The sequence below is a fragment of the Pleuronectes platessa genome, chromosome 5, assembly GCF_947347685.1.
Source record: "Pleuronectes platessa chromosome 5, fPlePla1.1, whole genome shotgun sequence".
NCBI classification, from domain to species: Eukaryota; Metazoa; Chordata; class Actinopteri; order Pleuronectiformes; family Pleuronectidae; genus Pleuronectes; species Pleuronectes platessa.
The window spans coordinates 1,410,098-1,426,102 of NC_070630.1; the positions used below are offsets into that span (position 1 = coordinate 1,410,098).

At 44.4% G+C, this 16,005-nt stretch overlaps 2 protein-coding genes across 2 annotated transcripts; both read right to left on the reverse strand.

The window, feature by feature from the left end:
- Positions 1 to 3,152: 3,152 nt before the first annotated feature.
- LOC128439678 (zinc-binding protein A33-like) lies at positions 3,153 to 5,298 on the reverse strand. Its single transcript, XM_053422061.1, has 2 exons — positions 5,161 to 5,298; positions 3,153 to 5,073 (listed from the first exon to the last, which is right to left on the reverse strand). Exon 2 carries the CDS (start codon positions 5,054 to 5,056, stop codon positions 3,677 to 3,679), a length of 1,380 nt encoding a protein of 459 aa, XP_053278036.1. The 5' UTR covers positions 5,057 to 5,073; positions 5,161 to 5,298; the 3' UTR covers positions 3,153 to 3,676.
- Positions 5,299 to 10,618: 5,320 nt separating this feature from the next.
- Positions 10,619 to 13,397, reverse strand: LOC128439673 (E3 ubiquitin-protein ligase TRIM35-like). Its single transcript, XM_053422057.1, has 2 exons — positions 13,257 to 13,397; positions 10,619 to 12,551 (listed from the first exon to the last, which is right to left on the reverse strand). Exon 2 carries the CDS (start codon positions 12,532 to 12,534, stop codon positions 11,143 to 11,145), a length of 1,392 nt encoding a protein of 463 aa, XP_053278032.1. The 5' UTR covers positions 12,535 to 12,551; positions 13,257 to 13,397; the 3' UTR covers positions 10,619 to 11,142.
- Between the last annotated feature and the right edge of the window lie 2,608 nt (positions 13,398 to 16,005).

Consider the following 16,005-nt stretch of genomic DNA (forward strand, 5'->3'; position numbering starts at 1 on the left):
GTTCCACAGGGCTCTGTGCTCGGCCCAATTTTATTCTCATTATATATGCTTCCACTAGGAAACATTATCAGGACACACTCGGTAAATTTCCAACTAAATTAACTAAACTTCGAACATGTCTCAAGGACATAAAAACCTGGATGACCCTCAATTTTCTCTTATTAAACTCAGACAAAACAGAGGTTATAATACTTGGCCCCAAACACCTTAGAGATACATTATCTAATGATATAGCTGCACTAGACGACATTGCCCTTGCTTCCAATGAAACAGTCAGGAACTTGGGAGTGATCTTCGATCCTGATTTATCCTTTAATAGTCACTTAAAACAAATTTCTAGGACCGCTTTTTTCCACTTGCGTAATATTTCCAAAATTAGACATGTCCTTTCCCAAAAAGATGCAGAAAAACTAGTCCACGCCTTTGTTACATCGAGACTGGAGTATTGTAATTCATTACTATCAGGCTCCAGCAGTAAGTCATTAAAGACTCTGCAGCTTGTCCAAAATGCCGCAGCACGTGTCCTGACGAGAACAAAGAGAAGAGAGCACATTTCTCCAGTATTAGCATCGCTACACTGGCTTCCAGTTAAATCTAGAATAGAATTTAAAATTCTCCTCCTCACCTTCAAGGCCCTTAATAATATGGCGCCTTTTTACCTTAAAGAGCTGTTAGTACCTTATAAACCCGCTAGAGCACTCCACTCCCAGAATTCAAGCCTACTTGTCGTCCCTAAATTCTCTAAAAGTAGAGTAGGAGCCAGAGCTTTTAGCCATCAAGCCCCTCGGCTGTGGAATAATCTACCACTTTCAGTTCGGGAGGCAGATACCATCTTTTCATTTAAGAGTAGACTCAAAACCTTCCTTTTTGATAAAGCTTATAGTTAGAGCTAATTAGTGCGCCAGAACGTTACTTGTTCTATTTTATGACATATGACACACGGAGCTTCTCTTTCCAGCTTCTCCTTCCTCTTCTCCATCCCTATCCCCCTTCCCCGGAATCCCTTTATCACCATCATGCTTTATCACCCGCAGATCCAGGGCCTCTGTGGCCGCACCATGGATTGCGGTTTGTGGATCGTGCACCGGGGGTCGCGGTGGTGGATCCATTGTGGCGGATTCTGGGCTGATCGTGGTGCTGGTGGCGGACCCTGTGTCGCGTTGGCATTGGGCACGGGCGGTGGACCAGGACCGCGGTGGTGGCTTGTGATGGGTCCTGGTGGGCGGCGGTGGACGGTGACTGAGGACTGGAGTGGGGTCTGGTCTGGATGGTGGATCGTGGTCTGGATGGTTGCTGAGCATGGACTGTGCTTGCAGCGGGACTGCTTGGCATGTCATGTTGGGGTTGTCCTTTGGGATGTCTACCCTCATCAAATGCTGCTCGAGACTTTGATTATTGATGATGTTCTCCTACACGTGGCATCTATTGCACTTCTGTCCGTCCTGGGAGAGGGATCCCTCACATGTGGCTCTCTGAGGTTTCTACATATTTTTACCCTGTTAAAAGGGTTTTTAGTAGTTTTTCCTTACTCTTGCTGAGGGTTAAGGACAGAGGATGTCTCACCCTGTTAAAGCCCTATGAGATGAATTGTAATTTGTGAATATGGGCTATACAAATAAAATTTGATTGATTGATTGATTGATTAATGAATATGAGGTGACGTGAACTCACTAAACAACATTAATACAGCAGAGACTGGCTCATCGGTTCTATATCTGTATCAGTGAATCAGTACAGACGGAGAGGAAAACAACCTGCTGCTCCGAGCTGTGAGGTGACTTTTAATACACACACACACACACACACACACACACACACACACACACACTAACACACACATACTTACATACAAACCAGGAGAGATTTTAAGAGAAACAAATACAAATGAGTAAATGAGAATGAAATAACATCTAAAGTGAGCAGAGGAATCGTCGGCAGCAGGAAGTGAACTCCGTGGAAACAGTCCCATGAATCAGATGCTTTGAACAGAAGGAGCTAACACACTGAGGTGATGATGATGATGATGATGATGATGATGATGATGATGATGATGATGATGATGATGATGATGATGATGATGATGATGAAGGAGCCTGAAGATGGGGCGTCTGTTGAAGGCGTCTGATTGGATGCTGAAAATGTGTGCGAGAGAAAGAACTGATGAGATGTGTATATTCCTCTGAGTGTGTGTGACCCAGAGGAAACTATTCACTGTGTCCTCTCATCACAGCCTCTACGGTTCAGGAATGTGGTTTGAAATCAGACATATGTCTTCAGACTGCAGCTTCACATTCCTCCACAGGACCTGGGAGACCTGGATGTTCTTCATGATTTCCCTCTCAGCTCCCGGTTGGACGAAGCTGTGAAGTCTTCATATGATTTGTTTGGCTCAAATTGTCTCGAGGCTCCTGAGACACAAAGGTTATTTTGTCCTCGTAGACGTCCCTGTACATCTAGGAGCTTCTTACCCTCCAGCGTCCTAATAAATAAACAACGTTCTGATGTGAATGTTCTTTAACGTGGAGTTTTGTCATATTTTTTCACAAGGCCTTTCTGTGTGGACTTTAATTCATGAATGTGGGATCAGATGAATGTTTGGCCTGGTGAGATAACGACGCTGCAGCCGACCTCTGACCTGAAGACACTTGGATAAGAAGGAGTCTCTCCACCTCGGGTGTAAAGACGACCCTCACATGAGATGATGAGAACCAGGATCTACAAACATGGATCTCAGCAGGTTTGTTGAAAGTCACATTTTGTGGATTGAAGCTGTTCCAACACATCAGCCTCCAGGTGAGCTTCCCTCGGACCCGCACACGTTCAAACTGCTGTTTAATCACTGTCATGATGTTTTTCACAGATTCTACGTGATGAGAAATGTAAAAGGAACATGTGATGATCTGTGAAACCAGTCGTCTCTGTGCCCAGTGGGTCCTGGTGGGCTTCAGACCCTGACCCAGGTGGAACCAGCTGACAGGTCCACATGGGTTTCTGCTGCTTGTGTGAGAGTCACATGGTGCAGGCGAGTCCGAGCGTCCCAGAGAATAACATGAAGAATAGATTAATTTTACTGTATGAATGAAAACACTTTTACAGACACAATCATTTTGGCTTCAAATTTACATTTCAACTTAAAAAAGGTCAAAACTCTGTTTCTGTTTCACAGTTTTTATTATTTTGATCACAATATTAAAATCACATCACTCGGCTGCTGTTGAATAAACACTTTTACAGACAGAATCATTTTGGCTTCATCACATCAAACAGACAAATGTTCATATATGTTGGATTATTTCATATGTGAACAGACTTTATGTGATTAAACATGAATCATGTCTCATGTGTGAGTTTTAATAAAGTTTGTTGAATGTGAACAATGATCAGCTGTTATTGATAAATTTGTTTTTATGTGGATCTTCATCAGTTTGCTCGACTTCATGGATCCACACAAAATCTAAATGATAGAAAACATTTTCCATGAAATTAAAAAACAAACCAAAGATAAAGATCAGAAAATAATCAAATCTTTTTACACACGTGGAAAAGTCGACAGGAGAAATAAACATGAGTGAGAAGTAAAATGAGAAATAAACAAAGCTTTAGAATAACGAGTTTAACTTTTAAATTCAGCAGATTTCTCTTGAAGAAATAAACATGATGAATAAAATCTTTATCTCTAACGGCTCTGATCCAGAGTCACAGAGACTTTCACAGGTAACAGCTTCACGGGACCTCGAATGTTAAAGTATGGAAACATCTTCTGAGTGAAAGTATTTATAAAGGTGTGAATGTGTTTGTTAGTATCAGGATCAGAGAACGACAGTTCTCCTCTGTTCCAGTCCAGTTTCACTCTGATCCTCTGGATCTTCTGCACAGAGAGATCAAATAATCCTGATGGTGACTCTGCTGAGTATTCACCTTCATAGAACCATATTCCCCATAATCCAGACAGATCTTTTCCCTTCCTCTGGACAGGCTCTGCTGACACACCCAGTGACCAGTCAGTACTGTCTCCAACCAGGACGTCCCAGCTGTGAGTACCTGAGTTAAAACCCTCAGATCCCAGGACTGAGGCGTATTCATCAAACCTCTCTGGATTGTCAGGAAGCTTCTGTTCCTCTCCTCGTCTCAAACTGATCAGATCTTCAGACAGGACGATTTTTGGATAAGCAGAGTTTGGGTCCAGAACCACAGGACTGTAGGAGACCAGGTCCTTCATCTTGTTCCAGATGTTGAAGCTCAGGTTGCCCAGATGTTTGGCCTCGTCTATCAGAGCTCCTGAGGCCAGCTGTGGATCACCCAGCAGGGGGCGCTGCTGGACTCGTTCCACTGCAGCCTTGTAGTTGAGCAGGAACGAGACGTCTTCAGCTCTCAGCTCGTCCTCTGTGGTTCTGATTGTGTCTGAAAGAGACGTTATGTCTCTGCTCAGAGACTCAATCTTCTCCTTCATCATCCGACTCTTCTGCTCCTCTTCCTCCCTCAGTGGAGCCATCCTGGCCTCCTCTTCCTCCTCCAGAAACTGATGAAGCTTTTTAAACTGCTCCTTGATCTGTGTCTCTGTGAGTCCGGCCTGGACCTTAATGTGTTCTGCTGTTTGTTCAAACTCTACTTTAACACGTTCAAAACTCTGTAACTTCTCCTTCAAGGGCTCCAGAGTTTCCTGAAGCTGCTTCTTGTGTTGTGGTGCAGCTTCATCGATGGGTCTGAATCTGTGGTCGGTGTGTTTTTCTGAATCTCTGCAGATGATACACACTGGCTCCTGATGGTCCAGACAGAAGAGTCTGAGTTTCTCTGAGTGCAGACTGCAGAGAGCAGGTGAAGAGCTCTGATCTCTCTCCTGTAAGAAGCTCTCACACAGGTTCTTTAACACCAGGTTAGGTGGTTGATCCTTTGAAGATCTTCTCTTACAAAGTGGACACTCTTTTACTTCTTTGTCTTTCCACCAGCTCTTCACACAGTCTTTACAGAAGCTGTGGCTACATGACAGAATGACAGGATCTCTGAAGACATCATGGCAGACGGGACAGCAGAGATCCTCTTCTAATCTGGAAGCCATTGAGTCTCCAGGTGAAGCTGAAAACAGACAGTCAGTCAGTCACAGCTCCATGAACTTCACTGAGGTTCACTTCCCCTCTGAGTCGAGGTGTTTGTTAAACTCACGGTCAGTGTGTGGAGCGTCGGCAGGTTGTAGTTTGACTCTTCTCTCCTGTAGCTGGACTCACTCAGGACGTTTGGTCTGGTTTGGTTCAGTTTGCTTTGGAAGGTGAATGTGATCGTCTGGTTTTCAGCCTGCGTCTCTTCAGGGTGGAACAGATGCTTCCTGGTTTCTCTGGTGTGTCAGGAGAGGGTGCAGCTTGAGATGCTGGATGATACAACCTGTAAAACCTGAAACAAATGTAGAAGCAGCTCTGCTGCCAGTGAAAACTCTCCACTCCCTTATGGAATGCACTCTACCACTTTAACCCTTAACTGTGCCTGATTCATCTGCCTTTTGCAATATCAACAGTTCATGTGTGATACATTCATTGTACATATTCTCACACTGCACATATCTTTACTGTCTATCCATTATTTTTAATTACATTCACCTATTTCCATATTCCTATATTCCTCACAACTTTAGTATTACATGTTTCTTATTACCTGCTGATGTCTTTTTGACTCTTGCTGCTGTTATACTACAAATTGTCACAACTTCCGTCAGCTCATAGAATTTAAATTTTCTGTTATCTATTTCATGTACTAATTCTCTTGTCGTTTCAGAATTCAGCCACTCCCCCCTGCTCTGCATCACCCCTTCCCACAGATCCCATTACCTGCCCCAGCCCCAGACCCATCTGCTTTCCATCATTCATCAGTCACCCAGTATATATACCGGACCATTTCCTCTGTTCTTTGCCAGATCATCTAGTGAAGGGGTCTTCAATGTTGTGCAGGCCAAGGACCGTCAAACTGATAGAGATGGAGCAGGGACCCCTTATTGTATACAAAAGTGTTTTATATTAAACTGGACCTAGTTCCATATATAAAAATAGCTATCCTGTTATTGTGCATTCATTACTAAGAACCAGGAATATCTTGCGAATATGATGCAAACAGATTTGTGGGTGAACTTAATGTTCCAAAATGTTATTTTCAATAATATTGCAGCGTGCGTCCCTGTGTCTGCGATATTAGTCAGCTGGGGACTGGATAGGCTCTCGGCCAATCACGAGGAACCTGACAGAGCCAGCGTGTAACATGCAGCCTCGTGATTGGCACAGCAGTGAGGGGCGGGTCCTCCTGTGTGTGTACAGGAGGCTTGGAGGGACAGGTCTCGGCTCGTCTCCTGCTGTGAGTGAACCGGTGCCCAGCTGGAGAGAGCTCCTGTGTGTCGCTGACTGACAGATAACGTCTTTTGCCTCTGTTAATACGTTCACTACAATATGTTGGATTCATGTTAATGTGTATTTAAAGACATTTGAATCAAATTGTTTGGGAAAAAATATTAAAAACAAATATTAAAATTTGTCAAATCAACCAAAAATGTCGCGACCCTCCTGTGTTTTGTTCCTAGCTTTCCAGAGTTATCCTTGTTTCACTGCTCTGCCTGATCTCCGCTCTAACTTGCCGTCTGGACCCTGGATTCCCTTTTTGCCTGCTCCCTATCAGATTTGTTAGCTACCTCTGACTGTCTGCCTGGTTTTTGACCTCTGATCATCCAATAAACCAGAACTCTTGCTACTCCCATAACTGCTCAAGTGTCGTGTCAGCCTTCTCTGATGGTCTCCGGAAGGTTTTTGACGATGCTACCCCCGGCCGAGAGGCTGCTCGTGAAATATTCAACCTGGTCCAGGGGAGTCGGCGAGTGGTGGATTATTCTATTGATTGCTGGACCCTCGCTGCTTACGTCATCAAGGATGAGCTGGCGGCACGGGATCCTCCTTCTGATTTGGACACGCTCATAGCTACGGCTAACCGCACCGACGGACGTCTCCAGGAACAGAGGCGAGAGTGGGCGGTGACAAGTAGTCATCGTGGTCTTCTACCTTCTTCAACTCCAGACGCCTTGTTTACATTGAACATGAGCTGTCCGACAGGGGGGCCACTATGTGTCATCTTGTCTAGTGAAAGACCGGGCTCTTTTTAGAGGGTGCTGGTGAGCCACATCACAAGTTCTGAAATGCCCTCTCGTCCCCTGCTCCACGCCCAGCTCTTCTCTTTCCCTTCAGCTGGGTGTTGATCAGGAACTTTGGATCCAGCCCATTAAGGCCACTGCCCTGGATGGACGCCTCCTCTGCACAGTAACCCACCGCACCATCCCTCTCCGTCTGGGCATGTCAGGTAACCACACAGAGTTCATCACGTTTCAGCTGATTCATGCACCACAACAACCAGTTATTCTAGGGCACCTATGGTTAAGAAGACATAATCCTCACATTGACTGGGTTACCGGTTCCATTTTACAATGGAGTAACCAGTGTCATGCTGTCTGCCCAAAATCTGCTTCATCACTTCCCTCCAGCTCCTCTCCTCTTAATGAGTTTCCAGATCTTTCAGGAGTTCCATCTGGTTACCAGAACTTAAAGGAGATGTTTAACAAGGCTTGGGCCACTTCGCTTCCCCCACACCGCCATTATGACGCGGCCATCGATCTCCTCCCCGTTACCTCACCACCAGGGGGCGACTCTTCTCCCTGTCTACTCCTGAGACCAAGACCATGGAGAGGTTTATAAATGACTCGCTGGCTGCCGGCATTATCCGACCTTCTTCATCTTCTGCTGGAGCTTGGTTCTTTTTTGTGGATAAAAGGAGAAGACCCTCCGACCCTGCATTGATTACAGAGGTCTGAACAACATCACCATTAAAAACAGGTACCCCCTCCCACTAATCTCTTCTGCATTCGAACTGTTGCAAGGGGAGAGACAGTATTCACCAAGCTTTACCTCAAAAACGCCTATCACCTTGTTCGGATCAGGGAGGGGGATGAATGGAAGACTGCATTCAACACCCCTAGTGGTCATTATGAGTATCTGGTTTTGCCTTTTGGACTTACTAATGCTCCTGCTGTCTTCTAGGCAATGGTGAATGATGTTCTCCAGACTAAGTTTGAACCGGAGCATGTTCAGCATGTTCGCAGTGTTCTCCAGAGGCTCCTGGAGAATCAGCTTTTCATGAAAGCGGAGAAATGTGAATTTCATACCAGAGGTAACATTTTTGGGGTTTATCATCAGGGCTGGTCGTATCCTGATGGACCCCACCAAGGTCAAAGCAGTGGCTGATTGGCCTAACCCCACCACTCAGAACAGGCTTTAGCAGTTCTTGGGGTTTGCCAATTTCTACCATCGTTTCATCCACATCACAGCTCTGTGGCGGCTCCTGTAACGGCTCTCACCTCCCAGAAACGTACCTTCGAGTGGTCCTCTGCTGCAGAAAGAGCATTCACTGAGTTGAAGTCCAGGTTCTCGTCTCCTCCCATCCTTGTCTTTCCAGACCCAGAGCACCAGTTTATGGTGGAGGTGGACGAATGGGACTCCGGGATCGGAGCACTCCTCTCCCAGTCAGCTGAGGATCAGATGATGCATCCGTGTGCTTTTTTTCTCCCGCAAATTGTCACCAGCCAAACAACATTATGATATTGGGAATCGTGAGTTGTTGGCTCTCAAGATGGCCCCTGCAGGAGTGGAGGCACTGGTTAGAGGGGGCGGGGCAGTCGATGTAGTTTAGACCTTCTGTTTTGAATCGATGCTCTCGTCCCGTTCACTTCACTTAAATCTCGGTTTCCCACCAACACCAGTGTTACATCTGTAGATCATTGTTATTTGTGAATAATCATCTATTTTCACCTCGTACACTTTTAAGTTACTGTTTTGTTATTTTACATCTTCACATTTAACTTCAGTAAAAAAAAGCTCCACAGTCTCTGGGCTACATTGAGGATGATGAATAAGAATACGACAGTATTATGTTGATACTAAAGTACTCTGTGTGTACTTTTGTTGTTATAAATGTAGTTGTATGTTTGTGTTTGAAGTGTCTTTGATTCTGAGAGATTAACATAACAAAAACAGATAATTACTTAGTAACTAAAAGACCATCAGGCTTTTCATCCTTTAGAACATTATACAACAAGATATGAAAACAGAGATGTGATATTAATGAATATGAGGCGACGTGAACTCACTAAACAACATTAATACAGCAGAGACTGGCTCATAGGTTCTATATCTGTATCAGTGAATCAATGCAGACGGAGAGGAAAACAACCTGCTGCTCCGAGCTGGGAGGTGACTTTTAACACACACACACAAACACACACGCACACACACTCACACACACAAACACACACGCACACACACTCACACACACACACACACACACACACACACATACAAACCAGGAGGGGTTTATAGAGAAACAAATACAAATGAGTAAATTAGAATGAAATAACATCTAAAGTGAGCAGAGGAATAGTCGGCAGCAGGAAGTGAACACCGTGGAAACAGTCCAATGAATCAGGTGCTTTGAACCGAAGGAGCTTACACACTGAGGTGATGATGATGATGATGATGATGATGAAGGAGCCTGAAGATGGGACATCTGATGAAGGGGTCTGATTGGATGCTGAAAATGTGTGTGAGAGAAAGAACTGATGTGATGTGTATATTCCTCTGAGTGTGTGTGACCCAGAGGAAACTCATCACTGTGTCCTCTCATCACAGCCTCTACGGTTCAGGAATGTGGTTTGAAATCAGAAATGTCTTCAGACTGCAGCTTCACATTCCTCCACAGGACCTGGGAGACCTGGATGTTCTTCATGATTTCCCTCTCAGCTCCCTGTTGGACGAAGCTGTGAAGTCTTCATATGATTTGTTTGGCTCAAATTGTCTCGAGGCTCCTGAGACACAAAGGTTATTTTGTCTTTGTAGACGTCCCTGTACATGGAGGAGGTCCTTACCCTCCAGCGTCCTAATAAATAAACGTTCAAATGTTAATGTTCTCTAACGTGGAGTTTTGTCATATTTGTTCACAAGGCCTTTCTGTGTGGACTTTAATTCATGAATGTGGGATCAGATGAATGTTTGGCCTGGTGAGATAACGACGCTGCAGCCGACCTCTGACCTGAAGACACTTGGATAAGAAGGAGTCTCTCCACCTCGGGTGTAAAGACGACCCTCACATGAGATGATGAGAACCAGGATCTACAAACATGGATCTCAGCAGGTTTGTTGAAAGTCACATTTTGTGGATTGAAGCTGTTCCAACACATCAGCCTCCAGGTGAGCTTCCCTTGGACCCTCACACGTTCAAACTGCTGTTTAATCACTGTCATGATGTTTTTCACAGATTCTACGTGATGAGAAATGTAAAAGGAACATGTGATGATCTGTGAAACCAGTCGTCTCTGTGCCCAGTGGGTCCTGGTGGGCTTCAGACCCTGACCCAGGTGGAACCAGCTGACAGGTCCACATCGGTTTCTGCTGCTTGTGTGAGAGTCACATGGTGCAGGCGAGTCTGAGCGTCCCAGAGAATAACATGAAGAATAGATTAATTTTACTGTGTGAATGAAAACACTTTTACAGACACAATCATTTGGGCTTCATATTTACATTTCAACTTAAAAAAGGTCAAAACTCTGTTTCTGTTTCATAGTTTTTATTATTTTGATCACAATATTAAAATCACATCACTCGGCTGCTGTTGAATAAACACTTTTACAGACACAATCATTTTGGCTTCATCACATCAAACAGACAAATGTTCAAATATGTTGGATTATTTCATATGTGAACAGACTTTATGTGATTAAACATGAATCATGTCTCATGTGTGAGTTTTAAAAAAGTTTGTTGAATGTGATCAATGATCAGCTGTTATTGTTAAATGTGTTTTTATGTGGATCTTCATCAGTTTGCTCGACTTCATGGATCCACACAAAATCTAAATGATAGAAAACATTTTCCATGAAAGTAAAAAACAAACCAAAGATAAAGATCAGAAAATAATCAAATCTTTTTACACACGTGGAAAAGTCGACAGGAGAAATAAAAATGAGTGAGAAGTAAAATGAGAAATAAACAAAGCTTTAGAATAACAAGTTTAACTTTTAAATTCAGCAGATTTCTCTTGAAGAAATAAACATGATGAATAAAATCTTTATCTCTAATGGCTCTGATCCAGAGTCACAGAGACTTTCACAGGATACAGCTTCAATGGGTGATCATCATCTCTAATGTACAAGTATGGAAACATCTTCTCAGTGAAAGTGTGTGTAAAGGTGTGAATGTGTTTGTTAGTATCAGGATCAGAGAAGGACAGTTCTCCTCTGTTCCAGTCCAGTTTCACTCTGATCCTCTGGATCTTCTGCACAGAGAGATCAGATGATGCTGATGGTGACCATGCTTTGTATTTACCTTCACGGAACTCTATTTCCCATGATTCAGACAGATCATCTCCCTTCCTCTGGACAGGCTCTGCTGACACACCAAGTTCCCAGTCAGTACTGTCTCCAACCAGGACGTCCCAGCTGTGAGTCCCTGAGTTAAAACCCTCAGATCCCAGGACTGAGGCGTAATAATCAAACCTCTCTGGATTGTCAGGAAGCTTCTGTCTCTGTCCGTGTCTCAAACTGGTCAGATCTTCAGACAGGACGAGCCATGGATGAGCAGAGTTTGGGTCCAGAACCACAGGACTGTAGGAGACCAGGTCCTTCATCTTGTTCCAGATGTTGAAGCTCAGGTTGCCCAGATGTTTGGCCTCGTCTATCAGAGCTCCTGAGGCCAGCTGTGGATCATCCAGCAGGGGGCGCTGCTGGACTCGTTCCACTGCAGCCTTGTAGCTGAGCAGGAACGAGACGTCTTCAGATCTCAGCTCGTCCTCTGTGGTTCTGATTGTGTCTGAAAGAGACGTTATGTCTCTGCTCAGAGACTCAATCTTCTCCTTCATCATCTGACTCTTCTGCTCCTCTTCCTCCCTCAGTGCAGCCATCCTGGCCTCCTCTTCCTCCTCCAGAAACTGATGAAGCTTTTTAAACTGCTCCTTGATCTGCGTCTCTGTGAGTCCGGCCTGGACCTTAATGTGTTCTGCTGTTTGTTCAAACTTTACTTTAACACGTTCAAAACTCTGTAACTTCTCCTTCAAGGGCTCCAGAGTTTCCTGAAGCTGCTTCTTGTGTTGTTGTGCAGCTTCATCGATGGGTCTGAATCTGTGGTCGGTGTGTTTCTCTGAATCTCTGCAGACGAGACACACTGGCTGCTGATGGTCCAGACAGAAGAGTCTGAGTTTCTCTGAGTGCAGACTGCAGAGAGCAGGTGAAGAGCTCTGATCTCTCTCCTGTAAGAAGGTCTCACAAAGGTTCTTCAACACCAGGCTAACAGGTGGTAAATCCTTTGAATGTCTTCTCTTACAAAGTGGACACTCTTTTACTTCTTTGTCTTTCCACCAGTTCTTCACACAGTCTCTACAGAAGCTGTGGCTACATGACAGAAGAACAGGATCTCTGAAGACATCATGGCAGACGGGACAGCAGAGATCCTCTTCTAGTCTGGAAGCCATTGAGTCTCCAGGTGAAGCTGAAAACAGACAGTCAGTCAGTGTTAATTTTGGCAGCTATTTTTGATTTAGTCTTTTGACGAAAATGCATTTTAGTTTTAGTCACATTTAGTCATTTTTAACCTTCTTAGCTTTAGTCTAGTTTAAGTCACATTTAATAGCCACATTAAACACCTTTTCTATAAAAACATATAGGTGGAGCCTAATAGCTCAAAAAAATATATTTAATTTTAAATGTGAAAACAAAAAGTGAGAGCAGGTCAGACTGGAGGCGAATACATATACTGCAGCTCGGTAGAAACCAACTGCAGCTTCTGCTCTGATCAAGAAGCTGAGGCGCTGATCTCTGATCAGCTGAGCCCAGAGAAACTCTGTGTTCTATCTGGGGCAAACACACACACACAGACACAGACTCACTCCCCCGCTCCTGATAGTTTATGACGGCCTGATACGATGATATTAAAACAATTATTGTGACTTAGTCAACCACCAACATTTTCGTCTCGTCTCGTCTCGTCAACGAAAGTTAAAAATAGATTTAGTCATAGTTTTTATTTTCAAAGATCCGTTTTCATAACGTCTTCGTCATGGAAAAAAGATCGTTAACGAATATATTTCGTCATCGTTTTCGTCAACGAAATTAACACTGCAGTCAGTCAGTCACAGCTCCATGAACTTCACTGAGGTTCACTTCCCCTCTGAGTCGAGGTGTTTGTTAAACTCACGGTCAGTGTGTGGAGCGTCGGCAGGTTGTAGTTTGACTCTTCTCTCCTGTAGCTGGACTCACTCAGGACGTTTGGTCTGGTTTGGTTCAGTTTGGTTTGGAAGGTGAATGTGATCGTCTGGTTTTCAGCCTGCGTCTCTTCAGGGAGGAACAGCTGCTTCCTGGTTTCTCTGGTGTGTCAGGACACGATTGTAAAAAGTGATTCAAGCCTTGGATTTGATAACTGGTCAAAAGTCATTTGGCAGCAACAAGTTCACACAGACAAGAGACCTGGTTGTGAAATAGATGCTTGAATATGATCGTGATCTGATCAGTGTTCAAAGTTCAGAGATCGTTCAGCAAGAGTAAATATCAGTTTGTTAAATATTAACTTTGTCAAGAAGAAGTTTGTGGTCAGGTGGTGCGGGGGGGGGGGGAGGAGTCTGTAATGTCACTGCAGAGCTGAAGTCTCATTAAAGAGACAGAAGCAAAGTCATAATAATTGATGAAAATAAATTCATCAGACCTATGAACATATTTTCTCTTCTAATGAGACTTGTGATGAATATTCATGTGAAGTGCTGCAGGTGATGGAAGTCACGCTTCAGGGAAACCATGTTTAAAATAACACATGAGATGTAATGATGAGAACCAGGATCTACAGACATGGATCTCAGCAGGTTTGTTGAATGAACACACACAAACACACACACACTTACATACAAACCAGAAGAGATTCATAGAGAAACAAATACAAATGAGTAAATTAGAATGAGATAACATCTAAAGTGAGCAGAGGAATAGTCGGCAGCAGGAAGTGAACTCCGTGGAAACAGTCCCATGAATCAGGTGCTTTGAACAGAAGGAGCTAACACACTGAGGTGATGATGATGATGATGATGATGATGATGATGATGATGATGATGATGATGATGAGGAAGAAGATGAAGATGGGGCCTCATTGAGTCCAGTGTAAACCCAAGATGGTTCACCCACAATCTGAGATAACATTTTTCCATCTGTTAGAAAACTGCTGAAAGAAGAAGTAAATAAAAGAGACTCTTTCATGTCACAGCACACTTCATTATTCTCTCTGTGTTTATCTCTGCTGTTCTGCATTATGATTAATTTATTCCCTCTTGTCACATTCACACACATCTCACCCCGACACACATCTCTCACCCCGACACACATCTCACCCCGACACACATCTCACCCCGTGCAGCATCTCCACACCCAGATGTTTGCAGGTCTTTCTCCTCAGCAGCTCCTCGGCTCTGGAACAACCTTCAGATTCTGATGAAGCTCCTCCCACCACATTTATCTGAATGGATTTGAAACAATGCTTCTGTTGAGCCAAAGGTACAAGACTGTATCAGAGGGAGGGAACCAACATCCCATAAACCTTTGTGAACGATACCTTCTCTAATAATTCCCAGCTGCTTCGTCTTATTCAACCTTATCATTTGAACCTTTTCATAAAGTTCCTCATCTCTAGAAGCTGCAGCCTGTCAGAAGGAGAAACCAACGTGACACAGAACCATCTGATCTTCAGGGTAACAGTGAGCTCCACCAATCAGAGACGTCGTCATTACACCCGAGGATTGTGGGTAGTATCGTACGTCTCCTCGACATTGTGAGTTAAACACATTTCATCTAACACAGTTGATTTCATGACGACTTGAGGCTTCTACACGAGAATATACAATTGTTAGTTTCCCTCGGATGTAACAATAATATAACTGATAATAAAATTAACGGGATTTTTTACATCTGGAACCAAACTGTTGATGAACCAATGTTCAGAATCATACAAGAGGAAAGTGACATGAGCTCATCTGCCAATAGTCCTCATGAGCACATGAAGCTGTAGAGGCCGGAGGCTGAGGAGCAACACACACTTCTCATCACCTGTAAAACCCAGGTTCATCTGGATTCATCTGGATTCATCTGGATCCTCCTCATTATCTGAAGCTGCAGCTCCTGTCTCTGTGTTTTCTGATGAGCATCAAACCTGGACTCTTATCAGTGTGTTTGCTGAAAACAGCGCCTCCTGCTGGTTGTGAAGTGAGAGGCCAATCATCATCATCAGAAACTCCTCAGTTATCATTGAGACGAGTGATGCAGCTCCTCCCCCTGCAGGGTTTCATTAAAGCATTAAACACACAGTATTAAATCATAGTCATAACCTTCGTTTGTAATGTTGAGTGTATTTACTTAAAAACACTTTAATGAGCTCTGTGATCATGAATATTTCCCCCATCGTTATCAGCCCACTGTTTATTTCCTAAGTGGCTGCAGAGAGAGACCCGTGACTCTACTGTAAATCTGCAAATCGATAAACATTAACATTTAGTATTTTCCTAATTAAGCATTTAGTGTTTATAATCAATGCCGGAGGAGAAATGAGCTTTAAACATCCCGTTGCAGCTGCAGCTCTGAATAATGATGGTTTTATTAGCTGCTGCTGCCGTCGCTCTGCCGCCGCTCTGCCGCCGCTCTGCCGCCGCTCTGCCGCCGCTCTGCCGTCGCTCTGCCGCCGCTCTGCCGTCGCTCTGCCGCCGCTCTGCCGCCGCTCTGCCGCCGCTCTGCCGTCGCTCTGCCGCCGCTCTGCCGCCGCTCTGCCGTCGCTCTGCCGCCGCTCTGCCGTCGCTCTGCCGCCGCTCTGCCGCCGCTCTGCCGCTCACCGGGACTTCAATCTGTCGTTAGAGTTCGGCTCCGTGAACACGAGGATACGTTCAACCTCATCGCACTGAATTCTGGGTAATAAA